Source organism: Pseudonaja textilis, chromosome 4, assembly GCF_049901715.1.
Source record: "Pseudonaja textilis isolate UNSWEBS1 chromosome 4, rPseTex1.2, whole genome shotgun sequence".
NCBI classification, from domain to species: Eukaryota; Metazoa; Chordata; class Lepidosauria; order Squamata; family Elapidae; genus Pseudonaja; species Pseudonaja textilis.
The window spans coordinates 3,609,212-3,624,645 of NC_141993.1; the positions used below are offsets into that span (position 1 = coordinate 3,609,212).

Here is a 15,434-nt window from a genome sequence, read left to right on the forward strand (position 1 = left end):
GACTGAGGCAGGTAGGCCGCTTGGTGGTCTTGGTTAAGAGCAGCAGCAGCAACAACAACAGCGGTCCCAGTACCGTAATTCCTCTATGACGAGAGGGACGTTGTGTATACCTTGCGGTCTAGCCAGCTGGCCCTGTGCAGAGGGGCTGGGTTGCAATCACAGCTGCCATCTTGGCTCTCCTGGCTTTCCCTGGGTGGCCCCTGAACATGCCACGCCTCCCAAGAGAATTCAGGCTCCCCAGGGGGCAAAGCCACCCCACCCCCCCGCAATGGAGAGGCAAGCATTCCCAGCGACACCCTGCCCCGTGTGAGACCGGGCCTAGCTGCTTCCTCCAATAGTTCATCGAGTTGTTTCGCTTCCGCCCCCTGACCTTCCTCGTTGCTCTTCTCTGCCCTTGTCCACAGCGTCTCTCTCACACGGGGGTGGGGCCGAGAATCTTGCAGGCCTGCAGCCCAGGCAGGCGCACGGGACCTAGTGGGCTATGATGACCTTCGCCCCCGAATGGCCCAGAAAAAAGCCCATGGGGGTTGGGAGGGGGAAAACTCAGCCTGCCTGCCCAGCTGCCTCCCAGCAATCTCCCCTCCCCCGTCCTGCTTGGGAAGGGAGGCCCATCCCCTGTGGAAAGAAGGCAGCCGGGCCATTGGGGTTTGGCCATTTATTCACAGCGACAGGAGCGGTGGAGAGTGGCGACAGGCAGGCAGAGGGAGAAGCGCCGGGAGGAACCTCTGTGCCCCCGTCCACCCTTCCAGAGACCTGGCAGGTGATGGGGGGGGCATGGATCCTATTTTGATGGGGCTGACCCTTATTGGTGGCGTCCAGTTACAGCTAGTCCTCAGCTTACAACCGTTCATTTAGGGGCCGTCCGAAGTTCCAACAGCACTAAAAAAGTGATTTATGACATCACACTTAACGGCCGTTGCGCAGGGTTTCACCGGATTCCCTTTTGGGTCCTCCTGGCAAGCGGAGTCAATTGGGGGGGGGGGCAGATTCTGTTCATGAACGGTGCTGCCGACCTAACCACTGCAGTGGTTCACTTAACAACTGTGGCAAGACAGGTCATAAAATGGGGCAGGATTCACTTCACAGAGGTCTCGCTTAGCAGCAGGTATTTTGGGCTCCATTGTGGTCGTATGTCGAGGGGGCATTTGAACGAAGGGTCAAGGGACACACACACAGAGACACTGCGCAGCAAGAACGCCCCCCACCTTGGCCGCCAGAGGGGAGCAGCACCCGCCTTCTGCTCCCTCCCTCCCAGGGGGCTCTTCCTAAGGCTGGGCCTTCTCCCCTCCCCCCTCACCCCCAGTCCAGGTCCAGAACGCGGATTAATTAATTTTGTCATCAGTTTTGGGTTTCTCCCTTTTTTCTCCTGTGAGAAGCTGCCACAATCCTCCTCGGTAGTTCTCATTCCCCAAGGCGTAAAGGAAAGCGTTCAGGGTCGGCGAAGCCTTGGCGATTAGAGCGGGAATCTGTGAAAGAAAGCCACACCATCATCACCAACAACAACACCACCACCACGACGAACATCTCCTTCATCCTCATTTCATATTAAACCTGCCAACCGGGTGGCCCTTCTCCCTGGTGGCCAACCGGGTGGCCCTCCTGGTGGCCCTTGGCTTCCAACCCTTCGATAAAACCCCAGAGAAAAGGATGTTTCCTAGATGGGCTGAAGTCAGGCTGCTCCAGAGTGACACAGAGGCAGGGAACGAGAGGAATGAACAGGCCCCCTGGGCTGCCTCGGACCCAAAATGGAAAACCCAAATCGCACCAACAAAGTGGATTTGAAGGGCAACATTCCAGAGGGAGCCGCCTTTTGCTCTCACCTTCGGGAGAAATTCCAGTGTGGTAGGGTCTCACCTTGTTTCTTACTCACCATTAAGATTTTGGGCGAGACGAGGGCCACGTTTTCAACCGCAGCGTAGATGCTCAAAAGTGAGTACGGACCCCAGCAAAGGACCAAAGATTTCACTGGCAAACCAGTATTAAACTGGGAAAAGAAGACCAGAGATTGGAGCTGTCTATGAACTGTGGTCGATCCTTCATCAAAGGATGAAGCTCGGTGTAAAACGAGCCAATTGGGGCTCTGGATGCCCTTCCGGTTCTGAAGAGTTAAGGAAAGTCCTAATTCTCATTCTGCCGTTGGACACTCTTCCCTATGGGCTCCTCAGAGCTTTTCCCCTGAAGGAAGCCAGCATCTGTTTATGGTGAGGGGCACTGCGGTGGGTGGGTGGGCTGCGTCTGACCCCCCACCCAAACGTTTGATAAACTGAGGTTCTCCAGATCTTCAAACTGACCTATGGCTTCCTCTACCACATTGTCCATAAATGGGCTGTAATGTTAGTCCTAAAACACTTTCCCAAAATGCAAAGTCTCTGTCTACACATCCTGGCTTCCTCCCTTAACTTGTGCCATGGTCCCACTCTTTCCCACCAATATATTTAAAAGACCCCCGTGGCTAAGACTCTGAGATGGGACGCAGGAGCTTCCCTCCCCAGGGCTTTCCAAAAGAGGCGGGCGTCTCTTCCGTTCTCCTCTCCTGCCCAACCTGCTGATGGAGGCCCCGTAGAAATCCATACCGTCGTATCTGGAGAGCAAAGCTCCTGATCATCATCAAAAAGCCCACTTTTGTGCTCATTCCAGCACTGCTGGGTAACAGCCCCTCAATAGGTCCTAAAGTTAAATTAACATAAGCGCTCATTTAAAGTTCAATGGTCTGCCAGCTCAATTCCTCTTAGGATGCTGGGATCCGACAGAATACCCCAAAGGTGACTCTTCCAAAAGGCAACTGGACTTTCTTGGTGTCCTCCCCTAAAAAATGTTTTGCTTTTCATCCAAGGAGCTTTTTCAGTTCTCTGGATGAGGAGTGAAATGTTTTCAAGAAAACCCCTCCCCCCAAGAAAGCCCAGTTGTTGTCAGGGCTGTGACAAATCCACCCCCATTCAAATCATAAGTCTCTAGCCGCATCTCTCAGAGTAAAAATAATTGATTTATTAGGAGCGACCATGTTGGCGTTACCTGGGTGCAGCTGACACTAAGATACATCATTCATCTCACACTTGATCCTGGTCTTCCTCCCACCCCGTGGATGTATACTCTCCAATGGGACACATCCATAGCCAAGAGTCATCCATCATGCTCTCCAATAATAATCTTGTGTGCCAACAGCTTTGGCTGCCTAGCAATTATCTGAAGCATATGAGGAATGCACTACTTTCCCCCACTCCCTTTCTGCTGGCAACTAAAAAGACCCAAAAAAGTTTTTCTTTAGTTGACAGTTGTCTTTTGGAAAAATGACCTGGATGGTTGAGAATTTCCTTAGAGATCCTATAGAATAGGATCCGGCATCCTACACCTGATGCTTCTCAATAAGGATGAAACTGATTGCATCCTGTCTCCTGAAGCTCCGTGTAACTGATCACACCCCACTGTGCAAGATGGACACTCTCTCAACACAATGGAAATCAGAAAACCTGATTAGAAAAAGAACCGGCTTTCCTGGAAACCATTCCATGTTGCAACGTTTTTCTTACCTTCAGCTGTCCTGTTTTCCTGAATTTGTTGTCAATGGATTGATAGGACATTAATATGATGAAAATCGGGATCACAAAATTGAACAGCACCAGAGGAATAAGAAACGTGATGTAATTTCTGCGGGGGTGAAAAACAACGAATGGCAAATGATTTTATTGAAGGGATCCTGATGTAGTCCAAAAATCAGAACATCTTCGTAAAACAGAAACCCAAAGAGTAAAACCTCCGCCTGGCCCTGAGGGCCAAACGCTGCATCAAATGAATTGTACGGTGCCAAACCCTGATTGATGATGATCTGATTCAGTGGCTCTCAACCTGTGGTCTGCGATGGGCAGGGCTGCCCTGTCATCACAGACTTGAAGAAACATTATGATTTAAACCTTGAGTTAGATCTTGGGGTCCCCATGGCCACCAAAGATGTTTAAATGGAGGTCCATTGTGAAGAAAAGGTTGAGAACCGCTGATCTGCTTCATTGCGTTTCTGTCTTTTATGTGCAGGAAAGCTCCTTAAAATTATGGAGTTCTTATCATCTAGACACAAAGAGTGTCCTTCAAGTCAGTCACCCAGATCGCTTGCCAGGGTGGCTTTTAAGGTCCATAGCAGTTGATTACAAAGAGGGATGTTCTTCCCATCTCCCACAAAGGAGATACGTGGCCATGGGTTGAAATGGTGAAGGCAAAGAAGTTGTCTCATTCTTTCAGGATAATAACAGAATTGGAAGGGCTCTTGGAGGTCTTCTAGTCTAACTCCCTCCTCAAGCAGGAGACCTTATTCCACTTCAGACAAGTGGCTGTCCAGTCTCTTCTTCAAGACCTCCAGTTTTGGAGCACCCATAACTTCTGAGGGCAACTTCTGTTCCACAGATTAATTGTTTCTCACTGTCAAAAAAATTCTCCTAGGTAGCAATTCTAGGTTGCTTCTCTCCTTGGTTAGTTTCCATCCATTGCTTCTTGTCCTGCCTTCAGGTGCTTTGTTGAATAGCTTGAACCCCTCCTCTCTGTGGCAGCCCCTCATTTTATCATAAATTATCAGAGGGGCGAACCTCTCTGAGAGCGAAAATTTGCTAAAGATTGGAAGATGCTCTCCTGTCTCCCCTGGTCCTTCTCTTCCATAGACTAGCCAGGCCCAGTTCCTGCAACCGTTCTTCATATGTTTTAGTCTCCAGTCCCCTCATCGTCCTGGTTGCTCTTCTCTGCACTTTTTCTAGAGTCTCAAGATCTTTTTTATAGTGTGGTGACCAAAACTGGATGAAGGACTCTAGGTGTGGTCTTACTAAGGCATTATAGAGTGGTATTCATGTGTTCTTGATTCTTTCCCCTTTTTGCTTTTTTGGCAGATGCAGAACATGGCTGGCTCACATTCAAGTGATCATTTCCTAAGACCCCAACATTTCTATCGCAGTTCCTGCTGTGAATGGTAAAGTAAGAGAATGGCAACTAGGTCGGAGCAGCATCAATAAGAATCTCCCAATGACTGTTTTGCCCTAACAAAAAAATTATGCGACCCAAAGACTGTTCATGGCAGGTGATGTGAGGACAGGAAGAATATATAGGAATGGAAAATGGTCCGCAGAATGGACAGGGGCTGTTGTTGGCCCTGTATCACCTCCACCATTAAAATTCTCCTTATCATGCAAAGAACCTTTTTATCCAAAAGAGCAGAGCTTTGGTTCAGCCTCCCTTCCCAAAGAGCCCTGCGTCTGTCATTAGGCCTCAGAAACACTGACCTGTCTCCCTTGGTGTAGTCCAAAGTGCAACAGGTCCTCAGAGGCTCATAGTCATAGGCCCCCCATCCCAAGAGGGGCATGGCGGACCAAAAGCCAGCAGAGCACCAAGCAAACAGCCCCATGAAGAACACCGAATTCCACTGTAATTTTCGCCCTGCAAGAGAAAATTGGAAGCTCAACAACTTGCAGTGGGGTTACAAGGCAGGGAGGAAGGGTGACCTCTCCAGATTTCCCTGGAGCATTGACTCTGTTTTGGGAAGAGGCTCGGAGGAGGAGCAGGCTACTGAAAACATGAAGGAGGGATTTCTATGGGTGTGGAAAAGCTTTGACCTTGAAGGGCCTCCTCTTGCAGAGCCTCTGCTGAGGTCCTAGAGAGAGAGAGAGAGAGAGAGAGAGAGAGAGAGAGAGAGAGAGAGAGAGAGAGAGAGAGAGAGAGAGAGAGAGAGAGAGAGAGTGTTGCTGCCTGGAAAACGAAGGGTTTGTTAAGAGCTTGGAGCTAACCATTTCCAATACTTCACCAGAGATAGACCCAAGTCAGTCTCTTCACTTTACAGGGAGCCATAAGACCCGGTGACATGAATGGAAGAGGTGAGACTTGCTTGTCTGTTGTCTGTCTGTCTGCGTTTGGGTAATTTCCAAGCTGCCAAAGACAGCAGGAAGTCTTGGGGATGAATCCATATGCATCTCCCTGAAGAGTTTTGCCTGGTTCAGAATCGCGCTCCTGAAATTTGCCACAAAATGGGGCCAATTGTCATGTGCGAAGAAACCATAGGTGAAATTGCAGGGAAGAAGATTTATTGCCCAGGCCTGGACACCAGAATCTAGTCAACTAATGGTCACCACAAAATTGGCACTTGATAAAGAGTCACTGGAATTCACGAGGGATTGGACTTGGACCATTTGTTGGAATGTAATGATTCCAGGCTGATCACTCGCTTAACTCCTCCCCCAGTCTCTGCTTGTCCTTCTCCTATACCAATTTCTACAGGATGATTTGGGGCTCTTTGGGGCAAGGGGGTCTTGGGTATTTAGGAATAGAAAAGCTGTTCTTCTCAGTAAACTCTTATGCAGTCCTGCTCTTATTTTTGAATATCCAATAAAACATGTTGCCTCACTTTGCTACTGATATTTGAGCAGAATTTTTCCACTGAAATAATTCGTGTAATAGCTACAGGATCACTTAGCTTGGTTTTTTACTTTATTTATGCCTAATACATCGCGGGGGAATCTAGAGGATTGAATATTTTTGGATCTTCTTGATGCCACCTACTGGTTATTTTGGTTTTCTGCAACCTAGATAGAATAGTCTTTAGATTGGATTTTTTGTCTGATCAGCCTTTGGGATGAGGAAGAAAATAAATATTAAATCAAAATGAGAATGGCAAGAATTGCAGAAAGGTTTGGATGCTTCCCGGTGCCTTTTAAATTTGAGTGGCAAACATTTTAAGTGACAAATAGGCCACAGGAATAAAACTGGCCAACCTAAGGCATTTTAGACTGCTTTTTTTTTTTTTTTGCAATAGGACCTACGTACCAAGTTCTCCCACTGAAATTAAGAGTGTTTATTACCCATTAATCACAGCTTAAAAGGATAACATTCAGATGAAGCCCTTGATATCTTTAGAAAAGAACAACAACAACAACATTGACAAATTCACCACCAGTCAATTGCAGAAGGCAGCTTTACTTGGATCAGCTTCCATCCTGTGATGAGACCTGGAATGCTATCAAACATCCAGATTTACCTATCCCAGGTCCTTGGGAAGGACTTGATGGGTAGACAAAAATGCCAAACCCAGCCGGAATGTCTGGTTGACTATATGATGATCAACATCAACATCAACAACAACAATGTAACAGTGATATACCCATTGTCATCAGGGCCCTTGATACCATGTCCAAGAATTTTAGAAAATGCATCAACAAATTGCAGCTTCCAGCAATAACAGCAGCAGAACTGCAAAAAAATGGGGCTACTCGAAACATCGAAGCAACTCTCATCAACCATCAGAGCCTGTCAATTATATTTGTGATACATTTTTAAATGTTCAGTTGACTGAGTTTCATGTTGAATGAATAAAAGAGATATTAATAGTAATAGTAATAGGACCTGTAGCATGAAGGGCATAACAAATCAATGATACAGTAAATAATGTTGATTCCCACATGCTAAACCTCCGTTACTCAGCCGTGGCAACTTGAAGATGGGTGGATTTCAATTCCCAGAATTCCCCAGACAGCGTTCTGAGAGAGGTCCACGTATCTTAAAGGTTGGGAAATGCCAGTTTCCTTTCAAGATTGCCTCCTTAAAGTTCGAGAAGTCTTATTTTTAAATTACCGCTTGGTCATCCTTCTAGATCCCTTAATATACAGATGCCTCTTGGCCACAATTCTCATTTTCTGTATGTCTAGCAACTAATACATTTAAAAAAATAATAATAACCAGCCAGAGGACTTACTGGAGCAATATTGATGATATCGGTCCCACGCAATTGCAGCTGCACAATTAATGCTTGTTAGGGCCGTTAAAAATCCTTGAAAGCCATGAATTTGGCAGCCGTCAGATCCGTAGGGCCAATACCTGAAAAAGAAGAAGCAATTGACCAGGTGGGAAAACATCTCAGGAGGAGGACTTGAGCCCTTTTCCCTTCAATGTCAGCAAAAGGGAAACTCTGAAGATTCTTCCGGGCTGATGATAGCATCCAAAATGCACAGCTTGCATTGCTAAAGCAAAGAGCTAAAGCAAATGAATTATACAAGGCAATGTGAAAGTGTGTCACTCTCATTCTGAGAGTGAGGAAGCATGTTCTAAATATGGGGACTAAGAAACCAAGTCAAAGCTCCTTCGCTGGAAGGTTCCAAGGTGCCTCCTGAGACCCTTAAGGCAGCCTCACAAGAAAGAATGATTTTGGCTCCTTCCAGCCTCTCCTTTGCAAGTGCCAGTTTTGTTTGCTTTCCTTGAACCACTTTTGAATGTCTGAATGTACTATTGAAGGAGATCGATCCAAATAGATCTGGAAGGGACCTTGGAGGTCTTCCAGTCCAACCCCCAGCTCAAGCAGGAGACCTTATACCATTTCAGACAAGTGGCTGTCCAGCCTCTTCTTAAAAACCTCCAGTGATGAAGAACCTACAACTTCTGAAGGCAACTTCTGTTCCACTGGTCAATTGTCCTCACTGTTAGGAAGTTCCTCCTTAATTCCAGGTTGCTCCTCTCCTTGATGAGTTTCCATCTGTTGCTTCTTCTCCTGCCTTCTGGTGCTTTGGAGAATAATTTGACCTCCTCTTCTTTATGACAGCCCCCCCAAATACTGGAATACTGCTATCATGTCCGCCCCTAGTCCTTCTTTTCTCTAACTCAAATCCTACAACCATTCTCCATGTTTTAAAGGGGCCTATAATCATCTTGGTTGCTTTTCTTTGCACTTTTTCCAAAGTCTCGACATCTGTTTTGTAATGTGGTGACCAAAACTGGGTGGAGTATTGCGGACGTGGCCTTACTAAGGCTTTATGAAGAGATACTAATGCTTTATGTGATTTTGGTGTTGGGTAGAACATGACTCTCTTGAGGCATGCTTCATTTCTGTCAATATGCCCACATCTATTTTTTTCCTTCTCAGTTCAACATTGAGATTATTGCCTTCCTTGGGTACGTTTTGGCCTTCCACTTCACCCTTCTAAGATTTTCTGGTGATCTCCCATCCCCATATTAACCAGTTCTGACCTGCTTAGTGTTTTTAGGACCAACCAAACCCTTTTCTAGAGGCAACTTCTCCTTGTCAATTCTGCCTGGAAGTTGAAGGTCTTCACAGAAGAATGTGGCCTCCCTCCTGCCCTTCTCCCCCAGACAGGAATGACATACCTTGGAACTATAATGGCTAAATAGTTGTATTTGCATGAAAAGTGCCATGAATGAGAAGTCAGATACTGAAAAGTCTTTTCTGCTTTTCTGAGTGAGCATCAGTCTGGAGACAGGGTATGCCCAGAAGGCACGCAGCTGTCCACAGTTATTTCAGTGCTATTTTTAAGTGGAAGGATGAAACAGCCAGCTCTCCAAGTAAATAAAACCTACCTTAAGAAGCTGGAGAAAGCAGCGATGAACGCGTTGATGCAAATGCCACAATCAGACAAGGCGAGGTTGAGTATCAGAAAGTTGCCAGGGGTTTGAATCTCCTTGATCTTCCAGAAAGCAACAATGGTCAACACATTCAGAGAGAATCCAAACAAAGCTAAAATATTAAAAAAAGAATCATTTTACTGTGATTTATAATTTCGTCTCGGACCCTGATGCCAGGCTGATCAGCACAAACCCAAACAAAAATCCACAAAGGTATAAAACATGCAGCTTTGTTTATTCTGAAAAATAATGTGTATATCTTGTCTAGATTAAAAATGCAAGACGGCGTGGAAAACATACATTTTCTGTCAATGAACCTTTTATGAATTCTCCATCTGGTTAAATCCTCCCCACCCCCCACCCCCCGGCAAAAAAACCCAAAACAATCCAGGCTGCGTTTCTCAGGTGAAGTCCTTACTATAAATTCTGTGAAGTCCAACGGTTGGACTCCTGAAACTTTTCTTAGTTGCTTAGCAATGTCATTTCAGGATGGAGACTTGATCTCCTTTGGTCCATGTTGCATAACTAGTCAACCTTACCTTCCGTCAGCATCACTGTGCCAAAGCTCATCATTTCGAACTCAGTAAATCCTTCTGGAAGAGAGTCAGGGGCCGACATCTTTGGAGCTGGGAACCAGACTAACCGAGGCTGTACCTCGTCTGTTGCTGTTATTTCTCTCCCTCCCTCCCTCCTTCCCTCTCCTCTTTCCCCGCCTCTCCCAGCCCTTCTGCTCTCCAGAACACCAAGGCAATTGCCTTCTTCAAGAGTTTGGCCACGGCCAAATTTAGCTCTTCTGAAAAGCAGGAGCACCAGCTATCTGCCTTCCCTTCCCCGGTGTCTCTCAGTGTCTCTCGGGGGGGGGGGGAGGGAGGGAGGGAGGGAGGGAGAGAGAGAGAGAGAGAGAATATGCCAGAGAGAGAAGAACAGCCATGGAGTGCCGGACCTGGAATCAGCTCCATGGGGACGGTGGGTTGAGTCATGCATTCCCTTCGTTTCAGAAAAGTATTTTGGACGTGGACACAAAAGCAGCTCTCTTTGGTCACAGCTGGGGGCTCTTTGCTTGAAAAGGAAGGTCAGCTAGGAGGACCCAGGTTTTTCTATGTTTATCAAAGAGCGTTTTCGCCCCCATTCGGGGTAAGCTATTTTTGATCAGGAGTTGGACTTCAAAATAAAGATTTCTTGAACAAAACGCAACTTTGCGGGATTCTAGGCAGTTTTCTTGGCAGGCTTAATGAAAGCAGTTTGCCAGTCTGTTCTTGGGAATTATTTTTTCTGACTTCCGAGCCTGGTCCACACCCTGGAATTTCAGTGGCTGCCCATTCCAGGACAATCTTCCTTAACCTCTGAGAGCAACAAGATCAAGGTTCGCCACCTGAATTTCAAAACCTGCATCTAATATATCATACAAAGGCTGTTAAAAGAAAAAAAAACTTCTATAAGGTATTAGAATAGCCCAAACAGATGAACTCTGTTTCCAAAATGAGAACCACAAAGACATTATGTACGGGAGTCTCTGTGGTTAAACTGGGAGAAGATTAAAAGACAATGTTATTTGAAAATTCCAGTCTGGCTATCGACTATTGAAGCATTCTCTTATTCTATAATATACAAAAAGGAACAAACAGTTAGATATGGTAAAATACTGAATGAAAAGGGTGGACTTAAATCTATGCAAAAACTAGAGGAACAAGGTATAAAGATGAATTGGTTTTCATATGCACAAATACATTCTAGGTATGATAAAGATTCTAAAATGGAAGGTTTCTATGATAAATGGACTGATTTAGATAAGATTTTGACAGGTGCTGATGAAAAGGTGATTAAAAAAATGTATGGATATTTATTAGAAATTAAATTAGAAGAAGAACAAGTTAAAGAAACTATGATTGCTTGGGGGAAGAATTTTGGATATGGGATTGATTTAGAGAAATGGCAAAAATTGTGGTTTCAAAATTATAAAAATGACAATGTCAACAGCATATAAAGAAAATGTATATAAGATGTTTTACAGGTGGCATTTCCCCCGACAAGAATAGCAAGAATGTTCAAGAATAAATCCGAAAAATGTTGGAAATGTCATCAGACACCAGGCTCATATTACCATATGTGTTGGACTTGTGCGGATGCTAAAAAATACTGGACTAAAATCCACACGCAGTTGGAAAAAATGACAAAAAAACATATAGATTTGAAACCAGAGATATTTTTATTGGGAATTTTACCTGAAATATATAGTAAAGACTTGAAATATCTGATTGTAAATGTATTAACAGCGGCTAGGATTGTATTTGCCAAAAACTGGAAAAATGAGAAAACATCATCACAGGAGGAAATCATTAAGAAAATATTGGAATGTGCTGAAATGAGTAGATTGACATTTGAAATTAGAGAACAAGAGGATAAACAATTTTATAAAATTTGGGATCTATTATATCAATGGTTAGACAATAAAATACAGTAATGAAATATGTAGACTTTTAGAAAATAATAAATATATAAAGATATACTTCTTTCTTATTATATCTACAAAATGATTTTAGGATAGATTTGGGATGATAATATGAACTGTTATAAAACAAACTAAGTAAATTATGATGATCTTGTAAAACATGAATGAATAAAAGTATAGTCAAATGACTGATTAATAATTATACTAAGGTATTTAATTTTTGATTGAAAATACGAGATTATATGCAATGTAATTGTAATTGAAGACTACGAAATGGAAGCACAAAACAATTTGTAAACCAACCGGCACACTGTATGTACACTTATGGAAGATGGTTTGATGTTTTTACGTTTTGTTTGTTTATATTTGTTTTTAAAAACCAATAAAAACTTTAAAAAAAACAAAAAAAAAACCAAAACAAAATGAGAACCCCAAAGGTCATCTCTATGTAACAAAGAACAGATGTTAATTTACATATATAGATTTAAACTGAAACTCTGTACAGCTTAACATTACAAACAATTCACCTCACCACAGCAAGAGTGAATGGCTCCGTTTGCTACCCAGGGGTCTTATTTCTGGGACAGCCCCCCCCCCCCTTTAAAGGATTTTGGTTTTAAAGCTCCCTTCAGAGAGGGAGTTTGACTAGAAGATTTCTAAGGTCCCTTCCAACCCCGTGATTCTAAGATTGAAATGCCAGACAAAGGGAAGACTGTCTTTCAGCAAGCTTCCAAAATGATAGACTCTTTTGCATACCCTGTCTAATGCAAAGTTATGTGGTTTAGCATGTTTTCCAGGATTTCGTGTAGCTCACTACCGGTTTCAAATCTAATTCCAAATATTTCACCCAAGTAGTTTAGGCTGCTACTTTGAATGCAGATGGAGAAAGAGCAAAGAAGATTTTCATTACAGACCATCGGGAACCTTCAGATAATACAGTGGAATAAAGCCTTGGTAAATAAACGTTTACACAAATAAATTGTATGTGCACATATAGGCACAAACAAAGCAGGGTAGATCAAACATAACCTTCATGACTTATATGTCTAAACAGAAATATCTCTTTATTTCATTTTTAGAACCCTCAACCTAAATGCTTTTACAAGAAGCAAGGGTGTTCTAATATTCCTTTGCCGTCAGGTGAACTATTTCTGTTCCATGTGCCTTCAGGAAAAATCTAGCCAGAACTTGGATTTTTTGTTGTTGCTGCACCACTTAATATCTCCTCTATGAATTCACAGAAAGAACATCTTTATTAGCTTGGACAGAAGTAGAAAGGTGAAGTCCCTTGTCAGCAAAGGGAAAGGAAAATTATTGTTCAGGAAGGTGAAAATAACATGGTTGAGAATATTATTACTGGTGCTACCTCTTAAATAAGTGAATAACTCAGTGAGGTGGACCTGCCTGGCTTTTAAAAGACTTCTGGCATCTGGATCAGGCACAGCAGGAGAAAAAGAAGATCATATTATGCTTAATGTTTTCTTAGACTATATAATTGGCAATAGTAAAACTATCTGCTTTGGTTTCAGATATGGGACACACTTCTTAGGAAAAAATAGGCATTAAAGCCATTTTTCTGGAATGGCCCAGGCTCTCCTGCCATGGGCAATGGGTTGGGCCATGAGAGCTCCAAGGTCCCTTCCAATCCCCTTAGTCTACTTTCTATTTTATCCTGCCTTTCCCCTATTCTCAAGATTGCTTGTACTATCCAACCAAGACAAGCCACAATAAGGACAGATACAGAAATAGGCAGATGCATACATCAGCGCATGGGGTAATCTTGGGGTCTCTGGACCCGCATTCCAGAGATTACAAGACTCTCAAATTCCCTTCCAACTTCACTGATAAGATTCTTAGTCTCTTGCTCTTTTCCATGCTTGTGAACTAGAAGGAATATAGAATAACAGGCTTGGAAGGGACCTTGGAGGTCTTCTAGTCCAACCCCCTGCCCAGGCAGGAAACCCTATCCCATTTCCAACAAGTGGCTGTCCAATCTCTTCTTGAAAGCCTCCAGTGATGGAGCATCTACAACTTCCAGAGGCAAGTCATTCCACTGGTGAATGGTTTTCACTGTCAAAAAATTTCCCCTTAGTTCTAGGTTGAACCTCTCTTTGATAATCTCCCCCTGTTATTTCTTGCCCTGCCCTGAGGGGCTTTGCAGAACAGGCTGGACCTTCTTCTCTCTTTCAGCCCTTCAAGTACCGGGAGCCACCTATCCCATCCCCCTGAGTCCTGCTCTTCATTAGACTGGGCACCGCCAGTTCCCTCAATCCTTCACTGTACAGTTTAGCCTCTAGACTCTAGTATTGAGTACCATGTAATGTATTTGCACACACAAGAGGGAGAGGGTGAAGGTTCCACCATCAAGAGTTACAACAACAACAACAACAAAGACACACCCCTCTTCACTGATATCACATAGTGTATCCCAAGTGCTTTGAGCAGCATTGAGTAGGAAGAGGTGCTTCTCTAGATCTGTCCCTGAAATGTTCTGGAGCCTTGAACGCATGCGCTGAAATGAAGCACAGAACCAACCAAGGTTGTCCAGACTGAAGGCTTGGGAGTATCCATAGGAAAGAGAGAGAGAGTCAAAGCACGTGTGTCATCTCTGTGTCAAATTCTTCCTTGTTCCATCCTTAAAACCTGACATGGCCTAGACTGGCAGAAACAGCCACCTGACTCTTCAAAGCAGCCCATCTTACCTTCAACCAACAGGATTGTGCCAATGGTGAAGACTTCACTTTCAGTGAAACCATCAGGAATAGGATACGCCGAATTAACCATGTTTGCAATGAAAAAGGAAAAGAGCCTAGTCCCTCTCCAAGGTCTGGATTTCCCCAGCTAACGGCCTGGGTCAATTCTTTGTCTTGAATTTTCTTTCTTCAATCCAATCACCTACAAATCTTACCTTCTTAAAGGGCCCGGCCACGTGGAAATCCTCACAGAAAAGCTTTGTGTGTTAATCCTAACCCAACAAGCCCTGAAAAAATTCTTCCTCGTATTTTCTCCCATGCCTGGAACCTCCTAATGCAAAAGGAAACATTCTGTGCAATCACAAGAAGCCTTTTGTGGAGACAAGTTTTAAGAACGAACCCGGCTAATTCTGGGGAGAAAAAGAACTAAAGAATACAAGAATGACGGCCAAAGCCAATACTATGTGATTAGGGGGTCACTAGAAATAAACAAATATGATTAAATCACTAATCCAGGGAACAAAGGAGAAAAGGAGGTTTCCTAGCAAAGCCAGTATATGCTTTGGAGTCTTTGGTGCTGTCTGAGCTTGGTTATTTGCTTGGAGAGCTTTCATTACTCAACTAGGTAACATCATCAGTACTTGTGTATTGAGTTTGACCCTTGTTTATATATAGTAGTTTGCCCTACTTTTGGTGGGGGTGTTGTTTTCCCCTTAACAGAATAACAGAGTTGAAAGGAACCTTGGAGGTCTTCTAAACCAACCATCTACTCAGGAAGAAGACTTTATTACATTCTGGACAAATGATTGTCCAATCTAGTCTTGAGAACCTCCAGTATTAGAGCATCCACAACTTCTGAAGACAAGTCGTTCCATTGATTAATTGTTCTCACTGTCAGAACATTTCTCCTTAGTTTCAGG

At 44.0% G+C, this 15,434-nt stretch overlaps 1 protein-coding gene across 3 annotated transcripts; it reads right to left on the minus strand.

Moving 5' to 3' along the window:
* Positions 1-640: 640 nt before the first annotated feature.
* RGR (retinal G protein coupled receptor) lies at positions 641-14,721 on the minus strand. Of its 3 annotated transcripts, none has more exons than XM_087932141.1 (7): positions 14,524-14,718; positions 9,328-9,484; positions 7,715-7,836; positions 5,256-5,409; positions 3,528-3,645; positions 1,871-1,984; positions 641-1,466 (listed from the first exon to the last, which is right to left on the minus strand). In XM_087932141.1, exons 1-7 carry the CDS (start codon positions 14,603-14,605, stop codon positions 1,323-1,325), a joined length of 891 nt encoding a protein of 296 aa, XP_087788267.1. In that variant the 5' UTR covers positions 14,606-14,718; the 3' UTR covers positions 641-1,322. The 3 variants fall into 3 exon arrangements, with proteins under 3 accessions (XP_087788267.1, XP_026570333.1, XP_087788268.1); XM_026714548.2 differs by lacking the exon at positions 14,524-14,718 and adding an exon at positions 9,912-10,049; XM_087932142.1 differs by lacking the exon at positions 1,871-1,984 and having other exon boundaries at positions 14,524-14,721.
* Positions 14,722-15,434: the final 713 nt, after the last annotated feature.